The sequence below is a fragment of the Dromiciops gliroides genome, chromosome 4, assembly GCF_019393635.1.
Source record: "Dromiciops gliroides isolate mDroGli1 chromosome 4, mDroGli1.pri, whole genome shotgun sequence".
NCBI classification, from domain to species: Eukaryota; Metazoa; Chordata; class Mammalia; order Microbiotheria; family Microbiotheriidae; genus Dromiciops; species Dromiciops gliroides.
This window is the reverse complement of record NC_057864.1, coordinates 52676081-52692643: the sequence shown is the minus strand read 5'-3', so window position 1 is coordinate 52692643 and position 16563 is coordinate 52676081. Positions and strand designations below refer to the sequence as shown.

Sequence of the window (16563 nt, the reverse complement as noted above, 5' to 3'; positions counted from 1 at the left end):
TGAAGGTGGCTGAAGCAGGCACTGTGGAGAGCTTGGAGCTTGGTCAAGAACTGCACGGCATAGCCAATTGTCTTGACTTTTGTCCTGCCACTGGACTTTGATAACTCCGAAAGACAGAGTGAGGTTGACAACTCCATGCAATTCTGCCTCACTTAAAACCAATCCACACTGAAGTAAAAACACCACCCTCATCGTGCCATTGGTCCGCTTCAAAAATGGATGACAAACAACAGCACCAATAAAAGAAGGAAGAAATCCTGATACTGAGAAGGAAGTATTTTCATGGTGAATTACACGTGTAATCAGAGAACATTGTGATAAAAGGAATATATGAAAGTAAACTTATTTTCAGAAGCATACAAGGTAAAAAGCAATGTAGTGGCATGATCAGACGAATTCCGGTCTTCTGATTCCAGTGCTCATTCTTTCTACTACCCCAATCAGGTCAAACTCCAATAGAGCCTTGGGTCACTAATCAGACACATGGATCCCTAGGTGCCTCATATTGACTTTTAAATGCAGTGTTATCTATGTTTTCATCTGGCCCAGTCCAATGTTTAACACCTCTATATCACACCACTTTTAATGAGTACGTGATTGATTCTACTTTTTATTTTAAATAGCAAACTGATTTATAGCTAGAAGTGATATCCACATTTCTTCCATGTTATACATACTAACCCAAGGTCACATCAATAAGTAGCAGAACGGGGATTTGAACTTCATCGAACTTCAAATTCAGTGCTCTTCCCATGATTCCACCCTGCCTTTTAATTTTAATTGAAAGTTAGTCTAAAAATCTAAAACTGCTATTCTGAAATCTCTGAATAGTTAGGGTAAGGATGTAATGCCATTTTGAAGAACATAGTATTTCTCTGCGACCAAACACTTACATAAGTTTCCTTCTCTATGTCCAGCTGCAACTCATCAGTGTCCATTAAATCACCAAGTTCGGCAAAAAGGGTTGAATCTATGAATAGAGGAAAAAAGAAATGAAAAGATTATTTGATCCAGTGATCTAAAAAAAAAAGATTACCAAATCACTATGCCAACTGTGCTACTCCAAATATCAGTTATTATCACTCTAGATCATCTTTAACTTAGAATCCACACTTTTCCAAGCTAATCATATTAATCGGTAAAGTTATGGATTAATGAAGAGCTCATTATTGAAATAAACTGTAGTTTCCAAATAGTTCTTCCTTACCATTAGGCTAGATGATCAGCCTGTTGTTTAGAAGAGTAAAGTCTCCTTGGTATAAAACAAATATACCCACCAATATGGATATAAAATAAATCCCACTTTCTCAGGGCTTTTAATGTTAAAAGGGGGAAATAATTCCCCAATGGACTGAAGTAAAAATCTGAGGGGAAGAATAGCGACCAGGTCCATGGGATGCTGACTGCTCTATTACTGAGATTACATCTAAAAGCCTCTATAATCATTGTTAATAACTAATGCGTTTGTGCCACTTTAAAGCATTTGTACATTGTCTAGTTGGAGCTTCACTTCTTCAGTCAAGCCTCTGTTCAAGCACCAGCTTACGCAGGAGGCTTTGCAGGTTAACTCCTCTGCACGGATCTTCTGTATATCTTTGTATATGTTGTCTCCCTTAGTAAAATGTAAGTTTCTTGTGGGCAGGAGCTGTTTCATTTTTGTATCCTCAATATTTAATTCAATGCCCAGCACATAGCAGGTATTTAATAAGGGTTTGTTGATGAACTGAATGAAACATTACAACATTGTGAGGTTGGTATTATAGGTATTATTCCCATTTTGCATACAAGAAAACTGAAGCTCAGTTGAGGGACTTGTCCATAATTATACAACAGTTAAGGACTACAGGAGGCAGGATTTTAAATCAGGTCAGGTGTCAGGGTTCCTCACACTACACCACATTGCCTCATTGGTATACAGTGGCAATGGTCCCAGCTCAACTCTCTCACCTTACTTACAGTTGAGGAAACTAAGGCCCAGAAAAGTTTGGGTTTTCAAAAAATTTATCTAAGTGCACATAAGCTATATTTCAGAGCTTTGTACTGTTCTGAGATATGTGTGTGTGTGTGTATATATATATATACACACACACACACACGTAGAGGAAGACAGATTGACAGATGCATGAATACATACACATGTATATGTATTTTTTTTAAGTTGTATAAAATATTGAACTAGCCTGACTAAGGAGTGGAGGGTCATTACCTCACAGTATGCCTCACCCCTCTGTAACCAATCAGTCAGGTCCTAGTGTTTCATCTACCTAATATTCACCATCAGGCAAAGTGGAGTAAGTAGAGCCACAAAAAACAATACACTCAATAACTACAACAATCTAAATAGAAAGAACCACTATAAAACAATGGAAATTGAATGTTACAAAATTATAAAGGCCAAACTTGGCCCCTAAAAAGAAATATAAACAGACACCTCCTCATACTCCTTTGCAAAGAGCAGGTAGGGGAAGTGGCCCATAGTGTGGGACATTGTATATAACATCAGATTTCTTTCAAAATATGTTGATTGGTTTTGCTGGGTTTTTTTCTCTTCTTTTAAATTTTTTTTTTTATAAAAGATGGTTCTCTGAAAGGATGGGGCTAGGGGTGAAGATGGAGAGAAAGCATGGGAAATGTAGGTGACAGAAAACAAAATATATTAATCATCTATTTTTTTTAATCCTAATATCCTACGGACACCCTATTGGACCATAAATTCTTTGAATGCAGGGACTATATATCTTATTCAATTGTATTTCTCTCTGCCATCTGTATTACAGGTTCTCGAAATAGCTTATTGAATGAGCACCCTCTCTTACTTAACACTCCATAACTTAAATGACTCACAAATTTAATCAATTAGATTTATTGGTCTACAAAGTTTTAGCTCCCTTCATTTCTTTTTTTTTTTTTTTGGTGGGGCAATGAGGGTTAAGTGACTTGCCCAGGGTCACACAGCTAGTAAGTGTCAAGCGTCTGATGCCACATTTGAACTCAGGTCCTCCTGAATCCAGGGCCGGTGCTTTATCCACTATACCACCTAGCTGTCCTCTCATTTCTTTTTCCTGAACCATGCTTTCTTGTCATTTTCTGACCTTTTTATTCATTAAAGGCCATCAAATTATAGATTATGCATATTTATACGAAGAGTCTTCAAGAAAATAATTGGTAGGCATTTGATAAGGTATACACCAAAAAACTTACAAAAAGAGTAAATAAACGGGAAAAGACTCATTCTTGATATGGTAATTATACTTGAATCAATTGTGCAAAATCATACCACTGGTTTGTCAAGGCAATGATCAAAATTAATAAAAAGTAAGAAAAATGAGAAAAACACAACTAAAATAACACAATCCTAAACTATTTAAATGAGCAATTAGTAATGAAAATGAGAAATAAACCCTAAAATGGCACTGACATTTATAATAATAAAACCCCAAACTGGAATTTGACTAGAAAAGTAAAACTTACATAAAACAAACAGGATAGGTCAAGTCTGTGTGTATTTGCGGCTGGGGGAATGTGATGCTAGCATTGTAGACATGATATACTCATGTGGGACTCCTGGTTGAGAGATTACTTCTATCACTGCAGGTGAATTCTTTCTCTGCACCTTAGAGCCTTAAAGAGCTGCCTAAAGCAGGGGTGCCAAACTCAAACAGAAACCAATCCCTGCGGGTTACATACAGAATTAGAGAACCACAAATTAACATTATCTAGGTTGAATTGTCTTTTTATTTATTTTGTTGCACATTCTCTAATTCCTGCACCAGGAATCTGACACCTCTGATCTCAAACACTAAAAGGTTAAGTGACTTGACCAGGGTCACACAGCCTATAACATGTCTCATAGTCTATTGTATTGACTATGTCTGTATTATATACGTGTAAATTGAAGCCGCTCAGGGCACAGTAGATAAAGCATTAAGTCATGAAGATCTGAGTTCATATGTAGCCTCAGATGCTCACTCAGTGTGTGACCCAGGACAAGTCAATGAACCTCTGATTGCCTCAGTTTCCTCATCTGTAAAATGGAAGTGATAATAGCACCTGCCTCCCAGGGTTGTTGTGATGATCAAATGAAATAATATTTCTAAAGCACTGTGCAAGCCTTAAAGTGTTGTATAAATGCTAGCTATTATTATTTTTACATGTCAGAACACATCTTCCTGGTTTTAAGTCCAGTTCACAGGTCCATCACCTATCCCTATTCCAGTGCTTATGGGAAGACAATCCAGTAGCCAGTGAAGCCAAGCACAATGGATAACATTTGGCTCACTAGTCATGAAGGAAGACAGAAAAGCAATATTGTCACAGAAGCACACTCAGAGCAGCTGCACAGAAAGAATCTAGGAAACATGTCCCAAGCACAGCACAAAAAATATGGTACAGCAGTGATGGAGAACTTCAATTATCTGTGCACATACTTGGAACCTCTTTCTACCAAGAGCTGGGCAGCTAATACTCTCTTGACCTGAGGACAAAAAGTTGCTCAGTTAGTCAAGAGGCATGTCTTAAGCACCTGCCATGCACCCGGCACCATGCTAAACACAGAGATAAAAAAAGGAAAAGGCAGTTCAGCCCCTGCTCTCCAGGAGTTCACAGCCTGATGGGGGAGACAAGGTGAAAACAACTATCTACAAATAAGAAAAGTGCAAGATAAAATGGATATGACAAAGAGAAAACACTGGCATTGAGAAAAGAGGAAAGTTTGCTGTGGAGAGTGGAATCTTAGCTGGGACTTCTAGGAAGCCAGGAGGCAGAGATGATAAGGAGAGAATTCCAGACATGAGGGACAGTCAGTAATAATGCCCAGAATCAAGAAATGGAGGATCATGTACAAGAACAACAAGGAGTCCAATGTCAGTGTATTGTAGACTATTTGGAGGGGAGTAAGGTGTCAGAAGACTGGAAAGGCAGGACTGGGACAGGTTACGAAGACCTTTGATTGCCAGAAGATTTTATATTTGAATCTGGAGATAATAGGGAGCCATTAGAGTTGATCAAATTGGGGGTGGAAGGGTGAGGGAGAGCAGGGTCAAACCTGAGTTTTAGGAAGATTAATTTGATAGCTGAGTGGAGGATGGACTGCCATCAGGGAGACAACCAGAAAGCTATTGCAGTAGTACAGGCATGAAGAGATAAACACATGAACCAAGATGGTAGCAGTTTCTAAGGAGACAGGTTATATATGAGAGACGTTAAGAAGGTAGAATCAATAGGACTTAGCAACAGATAGGATATTAAGGTTATGAGAGGGTAAGGAGCCAATGATGACACCTAGGTTGGGAGTGTGGGTGACTGGGAAGATGGTGCTACCCTCAATGGTAACAGGAAAGCAAGGAAGAGGGAGGGGCTTGAAGAAAAAGAAAGTGAGTTCAGTTTTGGACATGTTGAATTTAAAGTATCTATGAATCAATGCATGTGAGATGTTCAATAGGCAGCGGGGAACGTGAGAGTAGAAAAGAGAGTTTAGATCTGAGAATCATCAGCATAGAGATGATAATTTAATCCATGGGGCCAGATGAGATCACTAAGTGAAACAGAATAAAGGGAGAAGAGGATCCAGGAAAGAGTCTGGGAAAGGTGGGAAGGGGTGTCACCCACAATAAGGGGGTATGGCCTGAATGGAGATCTTCAGAATGTGGACAAACCAGCAAAAGAAAATTCTCTTCTGGATCTGATTTTCACCAACAGGGAAGAACTTGTTGCCAGGACGAAAATGATAGGGAGGCTAGGTGGCACAGTGGATAAAGCACCGGCCCTGGATTCAGGAGTACTTGAGTTCAAATCCGGCTACAGACACTTGACACTTACTAACTGTGTGACCCTGAGCAAGTCACTTAACCCCCATAGCCCCACCAAAAAAAAAAAAAAAGAAAGAAAAGAAAATGATAGGGAGCTTGTGGGGAATCGATCAGTCAAGAATCATTTATTAAGCACCTACTATGTGCTTAAACATCTACTAGGCACTGTGCCAGGCACTAGGGTAGAGGCATCTGCCCGCAAAGATATTATTTGAGGTGGGGGACAACTTGTGTACAAGAAAGTAAATACAAAATATATTGTTGTTGTTACACTATAAATACAAAGTAATTTGGAGGCACAAGTAGCTAGGGGGACCAGGAAAAACTTCAGGTAAGTGGTGACATGAGCTGAGCTTTGAAGGAAGCTTAAGAGGGGGAGGTGATGAGGATGTGCATTCCAGACACCAGGGCAAGGGTACTCAGTATAAAAGCAGAGAAAGGAGAGATGGGAAGTTGGGCATAAGGAACAAGTAAACCAATTTGGCCGAACCCTAGAGGGCATGAAGAGGAATAATATGTAAAAATCCTGGAAAGACTGGCTTCAGCCCAGGGGTTCTTGACCTTTTTTGTATCAAGGATCCCTTTGGACTCCTTTGTCAGTCTAGTGAAGCCTATGGACCCCTCCTCATAACACTGTTTTTAAACACATGAAATAAAATACACAAGATTACAAAATAAACCAATTCTATTGAAATACATTAACAAATTTTTTCTTAAAACAAGTTCGAAGACTTCAGGTTAAGAACCTCTGCTTTGACCAGAGTGTGAAGGGCTTTAAATGGCAAACAAAAGAGACTGGATTTGATTGGTCAAAAGGGAGCCATAAGAGCTTTTTGAGCAAGACTGTAATGTGGTCAGACCTATCCTTTAAAATGATCATTCTGCAAGGGTTGGGGAAGACAGAAAATAGACCTGAGGCACAGAATCCAATAGAGAGGCTATTACAATAATAAAGCAAGAGGTGATAAGAATTATTAGAATTAGAATGGTAGCCACAAAAAATGGAAACAAGGGGATGCTGGGAGGGGTAAGGTGGAGGTTAAACAGACAATACTGGGCAAGAGCTAGCACAGGGCAAAGTGAGGAAGAGTGAAGCAGTGATGTTGACTCCAGGGACAACTCCTCAGAGGTAGTGATAGAAAAAGGAGAAAAAAGTTGGCTATAGTCTGGTATATTTTAAATTTCAGGAGAGCACATTTCAAAGAATTAAAAGGAAAGTTAAGTAGCAACTCAGAGACAACAATTCTATAGGGGAAGTCAGACCCAGAAGGGAATGGACAGCACTCCAAATACACTTCTAAAAACACAACAAGAAACACTGATGAGGAGGAAAAGAGTTATTAAAGAACCAGTGTGGATTCATTCATCAAACAACTCAGATTTTTAAAAGACATCTACAAAAAATGGTAGCAAGGACAAGATAAAGAAAGTGAATTAAAAAACATGGCAAAAGAACAGTTTCAGGAGCTCAGAATAAATGAAGGCTATAGAAAAAAATCTAAGAACAAAAAGGAGGGTTTAATTACATTAAGAAAAAAAAGGAGGATCTAAGAACAAAAAGGATCACTGCCCAAGGTGGTTAAGACAATGACAAATGAGGATGGAAAATAGACAATGCTGCTTAATTCTTACAATTACTTCTATTCTCCCCTCTAAGAATGTAGTTTGCACTGGAAAGAACACAAACAAATAACCAGGAATTGATACTGAAAATAAGTAAAGTGAGAATAACATGAGTACTGCATGTTTTTCATTATTGAATTCAAGCCACCTGGACTATTACATCCTTGGGTACTGAAAGAACTAGGACATGTGACTGCTAAACTACTGCCAATGACCTCTGACAGATCAAATCACAGAGAGCAGATGAGATTCCACAGGAATGGAGAAGAGTACATATAATTTTTTCCCAACGTGTTGATTAGGTTTGAACACTTTTTTTTCACTTTTTTCTTTTAAAAAAAATTCATTATTATAGATAAGGGGAACAACAGAAGATGGGAAAGGGAATGTAGGTGAAGTAAAGACAAAAACAGCAAAATTATTTAAAGAGCTAATATCCCAATTTACATAGAGAAAGGGGTCTACAACTAGACTAGTAATTTTTTTTTTTACTTTGGTTCCTAGAAAAATTCTCAACCGTACTAATAAAAGGATGATTGGTAAAAATCTAGGGGGGAGGGGCGGATAGGTGGCGAAGTGGATAGAGCACTGGCCCTGGAGTCAAGAGTACCTGAGTTCAAATCCGACCTCAGACACTTAACACTTACTAGCTGAGCAAGTCACTTAACCCCAATTGCCTCACAAAAAACCAAAACAAAACAAAACAAAAAAATCTAGGGGGGAAAAGGAGATCACAAAGAACCAGTATGTCTTTATCGAGAAGAGGAAATACCAAAGTGCTTTTATTTCCTTTTTTGACAAAGTTTCTAACTTAGTAGATCACGGTAATGCTATAGATATAATTCACCTAGATTTTAGCAAAGTACTTCAATTCTTCTAGAAAAGGTGAAAATATGTGGCCCTATTCTGTTTAACACCTTTGACTATGACTTAAATGAAGGTTTTAAAAAAAGTATGCTTAGCAAATCCACAGATGATACAAAGCTAGGAGGGAAAGTTAACACAATGAATGACAGAGTTAACATTTTAAAAGTGTGTGAAAGGCTGGAATATTAGGCTGAAGTGAATAAGAAAGCTTAATAGATAAAAATGTGAAGTCTTAGACAGGTTCAAAATATCAACTTCACAGTTAAAAGACTGGGGAGGTATGGTTAGATAGTTTGAAAAAAAAATTTAAGGGTTTTAGTGAACTCAAAAACTACCATCAATCTAGGCACTGTGCCAGCTGCTAGGGACACAAACACAAAAATTTAAGCCCCTGCCCTGAAGGAGCTTACATTCTGTACTGAAAGACAACATGCAAGATACATGTAAATACAAGATAAATATAAGGCAATGGGGGGAAGGTAGAGGGGGGGAAGCACTAGAATCTGGAAGGATTGGAAAAAGGCCTGATATGGAAAGTTCTACTTGTAAGAGGCAGAGGTGAAGGAGTCCATCCTAGACGTGGGAGAGCAGCCTATGGAAAGACATAGATGCCATGTGTGAGGAACACCAAGAAAGCTTAAGAAATATATATATCCTAATAGTTTATCTGTCATGTTTATGGACAGGAGAATAATTTAGGAACAAAGAAGATATAAAGAGTATCACAAAATGTAAAATAGATCATTTTGATTAATAAAAAGCTTTTGCCAACAAAACCAATGCAACCAAAATTATAAGAAGAAAACTGGGAAAGAATTTTTACATCAGGTATCTCTGATAAAGGTCTCATTTCTCAAATATATAGAGAGCTGAGTCGAATTTATAAAAATACAAGTCATTCCCCAATTGATAAATGGTCAAAGGATATGAACAAGCACTATTCTGACAAAGACACATACAAACTCACAAGTAAAAATCACAAATATGCACCTACATTCATGCTTATTCACACAGTCACATAATCAAGGTCATCCATACTCATACATACATATTCTCACACATATACATACTCATACTCACATATACTCGCACTCACAAACTCACATACACACTCAGATTCATTTATATAGGCACACATCACACAGACCTACACTCATACATGAACACATTACTCAGTCACACACATACACTCACAAATTCACAAATATACTCAGTCACAGTCACTCACATACACACTCATACCATCACAGAAATTTGCACATTATCATACACGCATATTCATATAGTCACACATATAGTCATATACACAAAATCATATGTACTCACACTCATATATATTCACACTCACACATATACTAAGTCATACAGTCACACATACATATCTACAACCTCGTACACACACATATACTCCAACTCAGTCACTCAGTCACTCATAAACCCACATAAACTCACAGATGGTTGTACACTCATGCTCATATATAGTTGCACATACAGTCATATATACACATTCATATGTACAAGAACTCATACACACATTTACTGACAGCCAGTCACACATACATATTTACACTCATTCATACATACATATACACTCACAGTCACACATATAGTCACTCACATATATGTTCATACACTGACATAAACTCAGTCATACACTCATACTCATATATACAACCACACATAGTCATATATACTCACACACATACTGATAGTCATGCAGTCACATATACATGCTTACACTCTCATATACTCACATAAACTCACAGATGATTGTACACGCATATTTGTATATACAGCCACACATACTCAGTCATATACACACTCATATACACTCACTCAGAAACATACATATTCACATTCATACACACATATATACTGATAGTCACATATACATACTTTCACTCATACACACATATACTCAGTCACTCATACCCTCATAAACTCAGATTGTACATTCATATTCATATATACAACCACACATACAGTCATATACACACACTCATATACATTCACAATCAAGACACATACATACTCACATTCATACACACACAATGTGATAGTCAGTCACACATACATACTTTCACTATCATACATACATATACTCACACAGTCACACACACTCATTTACCCGCATAAACTTACACATGGTCGTTCACTCATACTTGTATATACAATCACACATACTCACACTCAAAGACATACATATTCACACATACACACACAAAGACACACTCATACATATTCACACCCACACACCCCGGCAGAGGCCAACCGCGTCCTGCCCCGCAGGCAGGAGTCTCCGGGAGTTCGGGGCTAGCCCCACCCCGGCCTGCCCAGGCTTCCTTCGCCCTCGAGCTTTTCTCCCGATGAAGGGGCACTGCGCGTGGGGTCCCCCCACGAGGGGGCCAGGGGGCAGGCCTGGTTCCAGGCCGGGCCTCCTGCGCCTCCCCTGCGGCCTCCTCTGACACCTGTCACCGTGCGTGGGCGCAGGGTCCGACCTCCGCACCCCAACCGCTCCCAGCCCCACTCACCCCAGTCTACATCCAGGCTCTGAGAGACTGGCCGGCTAGGGTTGAACGGCGGCTCCATGGCCCCCGCGGCGGCGGCGGCGCCCCGACCCACGACTCCTCAACTACACGTCTCCTTCCCCAGAAACTCCGTGACTAATGTCCGGGACGCAGCGAGGTACCGACAAAACAGAATGCCACTACCGGAGACGGAGGCCGCAAGAGGACAAAACACCTAGTAGCCCGACCGCGAACACTACGCTACATTACGCAATGCAATGCAACGTCGGCTCGGGGCCAAGGGGCCGAGCTGGGGGAGGGCCAAGAGGGAGGGGCCAAGCGCAGATCCCCAGCGGACGCCTCCTCCAGCAGCGCCCCCTCGAGGCAGAACGCTGCACGGCGCTTCCTAACTACCCTTTCCTTACTACCCTTTCCTGGCCACTTCCTCACTTGTAGTGCCCTAGCTCGGGTGATCCCCTCCCAGCCTCCGCAGGTACGGGTCTTTGCGGGGCTTGGTTTGCACGCCGCCTGCCCCATCTGACCGCGAGCTCCGGGATCTCAGAGCGGGCCTTTGCCATTCCTCTGGGCCTGGCACACAGCAGGCGGTCAAAGCTGGGGTTCCCGTTGTGCGAATCAATCCCCTACCAAAAACAATCGGGCTTGTTCGGTCCCGGCTCCCAGATTAAGGAACAGATCGATTTCAGGAGAATATGCTTATACCAAAGATTGATACACCCACGCGCATATAGAAATATATATATATATATATATATATATATATATATATATATATATATATATATATATATATATATATATATATATAAAGTAATAAGTATTGTCACTGTTGCCTTACTGGATACTTTCATCTTTCTGGCATGATAATTTGCAGCAGGTAATAAAACATTACAAGCAAAGATGGTGTAAGAACTCTCTCCCTTATGTTAAGTTCCTTGCATATGTACCCACTCAAAATAATAGCCTGAAACATGAAGTGCTGAAAACCTGAGAGATTCTGCTTCCAAAGTAACAGAAATCAATCCATCAATCAATCCTTTACTAAAGTTTACCTTAAACACAAATCTTTCCTTCCAGGATCAAGAAGAACAAGTTTTAGAAGGATTTACACTAATAACAAACACTAAATAAAACGACACTTAAGTTGAACAAAAAGCTTGTCTTTAAAAAAACACATTTTGAAACGTCAAAGACTATTCCGCCAATATGCTAACTGGAAGTTAAGAACAGGAGGCGAGAAACACAAATCTCTCTAGGACCAAGTAGAAATGGGGAGGTGGGATGGGTCGGGAAGAGAGGGCGGGAAGGAGAGTAAGCAATTCTCAGAATTCCCCTAAACTCCACATGGTTGGATGATTACGGCAAATTACATAATACAAGCTATGTAAGCAACTAGTGATCAGAGCCTGTACTGAATTCTGGAGATCACCTATTTTTAAATGTTTCTCCTTCTATCATCTTTTTATAGCCTGATAATTTCATATGGAATTTTAAAACCTTTCGTTCTTCCAAATGAATTTTGTTATTATTTTTTCTAACTCAGTAAAATTATTTTAAAGTAATTTAATTGGTGTTATAGGCCTGTGTACCCCAGAAGTTCTCTGGGGTACATCAAAGAACCTTCTCCTTGGGAAACTAAACCAAAGGACAGACACACCTAAAGAGATAAGTGGCACCTGATTGGGACTGAGCTAGCTCCAGCACCACCACCCTTTATTCCAGTCTCCCCACCTCGGAAGAGATAAGATTAGGTGTGGCTGCTGCCTTTGTGCTTGAGAGATCTGCAGCCACCCCTCCCCCAACTCCACCCCACACCACTAGTGGGGGATGGTCCTCCCCCAATAAGGGAACTTTCCACAATCAGATGATCAGCCCTATCAGTCCTCTATAAAAGTATCTGCTGGTCTCCTGCTGGAGATCTGTATCTCAGAGCCTCTGTGCCATGCCTTCTCCCCATGAGAAGAAGTCCAAGAATTTCTCTCTTCGTTTCCTTTCCCTAGCACCCTAAATAAACTATTATTCTATTCTAATTGGATTTGTATGCAAGAAGGTATAATTCTTTAAAGAGGAATTCCTAAGAACCCCTACCTCTATCCCAAACCCCTTTCCCAAACCCCTTTCCCAACCCCTACCTTTATCTCTAACCCCCACCTATTTCCTCCATAACATTGGGATGGCATTGAATAGATTAGTTTAAATTGTCATTTTTTTATCATGTTGGCTTTACCTACCCATGAACAATGAATATTTCTCCAATTATTTAAATCTTATTTTATTTGTACGGAGTGTTTTACGTTTGTGTTCAAGTAGTTCCTAGGTCTGTTTTGGCAGTTATATCTATTTTCTAGTTCTTTTAAGTGGTCTAAAACTATTGAATAATGGTGGTGATATATAGTGATTTCCTTGTTTTTCTCTTTTAATTAAATCTATTTTAGCCTTAACTCCATCTGAGATGATTACTACCCCTGCTTTTTTTTTACATAATAAATTCTACTCCAGCCGCCTTTATTTTATCTCTGTGTGTCTCTAATTTTTATTGTGTTTCTTGAAAGCAAATATTGTTGAATTCAGATTTTCAACCATTTCCATGTTGTGGGTAAATTCAGCCCATTCACATTCTAAATTACAAATATTTATGTATTTCCCTCCATCCTATTTTTCACTATCCTTCTAGCCCTGTTTATCTTATCCCTCCTCATTCATCTAACTTACTTCTATCTGCTACCATGCTCTCCCATTCCTTAATCTACCCACCTGTCTAAAAACCCCTCCTTTACCCTCTCTTCCTATCCTCTACCTTAATCTACCTATCTTTCTAAAAATCCCTCCCTTATCCTATCCCCTGGTCCTCTTATTTCTAAATTTAAAAGACTTTTAATACCCTTCTAGATGCATATGTTGTTCCCTCTTTTAACACATTTCCATTGAGAGTAAGATTTCAGCACTACCAGCCCCCCACCAGTACCACTTGCTCCTTCTGCATGAATCCTTCCTTTCATGCTTCATTTATATGACATTTATGATTTTATCTCTTCCTAGTTTTACTTTTTTAGTCACCCTATCATCAAGCTCAGCTCAAGCCTTTCTTTCAATCTACCCAAATAATAAGTTTGAGTACTGATAACATTTTCACACGTAAGAAGTAAACAGTTTAACCTTATTGAGTCCCTTATAATAGCTCTCTGTTTACCTGATAGTTCTCCTAGATCTTCTATGTTCAATTTTCCATTATATAATAAGTTCTGCTTTTTTTTTGTCACAAAGACCCAAAAGTCTTCAATTCATTGTTAAGGCTAAAATTCTAGCTAGACTGTCTAAAATAGCTAATGAGTGGTCGCCAATAAATTATAAGCTTTAGCAAGAGTTAGACTTTTAAGCATTTATTAAGGAGAATAAGAATTTGGTAAAGAGAGAAGAAAAGGCCTAGATTCCTATCTATTAAAGGGAGAGGGCATTTCTAGCTCCCTTCAACACCAGCGTCCTCAGGAAAGAGCCAGAGGCAGAGCGTCGGCTCCCCCTTCCTCCTCCCACCAGCACGTCACTTCCTGACACCAAAGAAAAGACGCATGGCCTTGCCCTCAAAGACCGTCCTTTCATGGCGGAGCTTTTCTACAGTAAGTCTCCAGCAGGTGGCATCATTCCAATCTTTACATCGTTAAATATCCATTTTTTTTTCCATTCAGGATTATACTTAACTTTGCTGGGTAAGTTACCCTTGGTTGTAACCTCAGCTCTTTTGCCCTGTGAAATATAGTATTCCAAGACCTATAGGCCTCCAATGTAGTAGCTGCTAGGTCTTGTGTAATTCTTATTGTAGCACCACAATATTTAAATTGTGTTGGGTTTTTTTTTTGCTTACAATATTTTCTCCTTAACCTGGGAGTTTTGAAATTTGGTTATGATATTCCTGTAAGTTTTCCTCCTGGGATCTCTTTCAGGTGGTGATTAGTGTTTTGTTTTTTCTATTTCTGCTTTACCTTCTTGCTCTAGAACTTCAGGACAATTTTTCTTAATAATTTCTTGTAATATTGTACAAGATTCTTTTTTATTGTAAGTTTAAGGTAGTCTGACAATTCTTATATTGTCTCTCCTCAATATAATTATAATTAATAAATATAATACATATAATATATAAATATATAAATATAATTGTCTGTTTTCCAGATCAATTGTTTTTCTGATGTTTCACATTCTCTTCTATTTTTTCATTCTTTTGGTTTTTGTTTTATTATTTCTTTGTGTCTTATAATATCATTAGCTTCCTCTTGCCTAATTCTAGTTTTCTGGAATTATTTTCTTCATTTATTCATCAAACACCATGCTACTGTGTTCTATTGTCTCTATGTGTCATATAACTAATCTGTTCCACTGATTGACTTTCTCTGTTTTTTAAGCAGTACCAAAGAGTTTTGATGATCATTGCTTTATAGTATAGTTTGAGACCTGGTACTGAAAGACTCCTTTCCTTCCCATTTCTTTCCATTATTACTCTTGAAATTTCTGATCTTTTGTTTCATCAGATGAATTTTATTATTATTTCTTCAAGTTTTAGAAGTAATCCTTTGGGGCAGCTAGGTGGCACAGTGGATAGAGCACCGGCCCTGGAGTCAGGAGTACCTGAGTTCAAATCCGGCCTCAGACACTTAACACTAGCTGTGTGACCCTGGGCAAGTCACTTAACCCCAATTGCCTCACTAAAAAAAAAAAAAAAGAAGTAATCCTTTGGTAATTTGGTATGGTGCTGAATAAATAAGCTAATTTACATGGTAGTATTATTTTTATTTTATTGGCTTGGCCTACTAGTGAGCAATTAACATTCCTCCCACTGAAGCCTCACAAGAGGCAGCAGGTTACAGTAGAATGGTTACTGGATTGAGTCAGAAGGCCTTGGCTCCAGTTTCAAATATAGTTCTAACTCCAGGTCTGCCACTTGCTACCTGTATGACCTTGGACAAGTCACGATCTCTTGGAGCCTTAATTCCCTTATTTGCAAAGTAAAAGGATTGGACTAGATGGCTTCTAAGGACCCTTGTAGCATTACCTCTATGAGGTAGGAGCTATAGCAATAGAAGAAACTGGAGTGCAGAGATGTGGAACAACTTGTCTATGGTCATGGAGCTAGTAAGACTCTCTTGACTCCAGTTCCAGTCTTTTCTCTACTGTACCAGCTGCCTCTTTCATTTGGCAGCACCCTGAGATAAAAGTAGTTCTTGATACACAGGATGAATGAATTAATGAATGAATGAACAAGTATTAAGTACAAAGCAGGGCAGTCAGGTGGTGCAATGGATAGAATGCCAGGCCTAGAATCAGGAAGACTCATCTTCCTGAGTTCAAATCTGGCCTCAGAAACTTACTAGCTGTGTGACCCTGGGCAAGTCACTTTGCCTCAGTTTCCTCACCTGTAAAATGAGCTGAGGGAGAAAATGGCCAAATACTCCAGTATCTTTGCCAAGAAACCCCAACTGGGGTCATGAAGAGTTGGACATGACTGAAATTACTGAACAGTCAATAAAGTGTGAAGCACTGTTCCAATCCCTAGAGATAAAAATGGAAAAGCAAGATATTCCCTGATCTCAAAAAACTCACATTCTATTTGCAGGAGACAACACATATGAGAGGTTTCATCTGCAAGTCAGATAGAAAGGCCTCGTGATCCTTAATATCAAAAGGCAAAGCAGATGGCAAAAGACTGTCCATGCCAGTGTTATTCCCTATGTCCAAGAAAAGATAGCTAGCTA

At 39.2% G+C, this 16563-nt stretch overlaps 1 protein-coding gene across 1 annotated transcript in view; it reads right to left on the bottom strand.

Annotated features, from left to right (window-relative positions):
• Nucleotides 1-11047, bottom strand: part of ATF6 (activating transcription factor 6) — a 210551-nt gene extending 199504 nt beyond the window's left edge. The window contains 2 exon segments of the mRNA XM_044000697.1: nt 894-970; nt 10829-11047. Of these exon segments, the coding sequence (XP_043856632.1) occupies nt 894-970; nt 10829-10886 (135 nt within the window). The 5' untranslated portion in view covers nt 10887-11047.
• Between the last annotated feature and the right edge of the window lie 5516 nt (nt 11048-16563).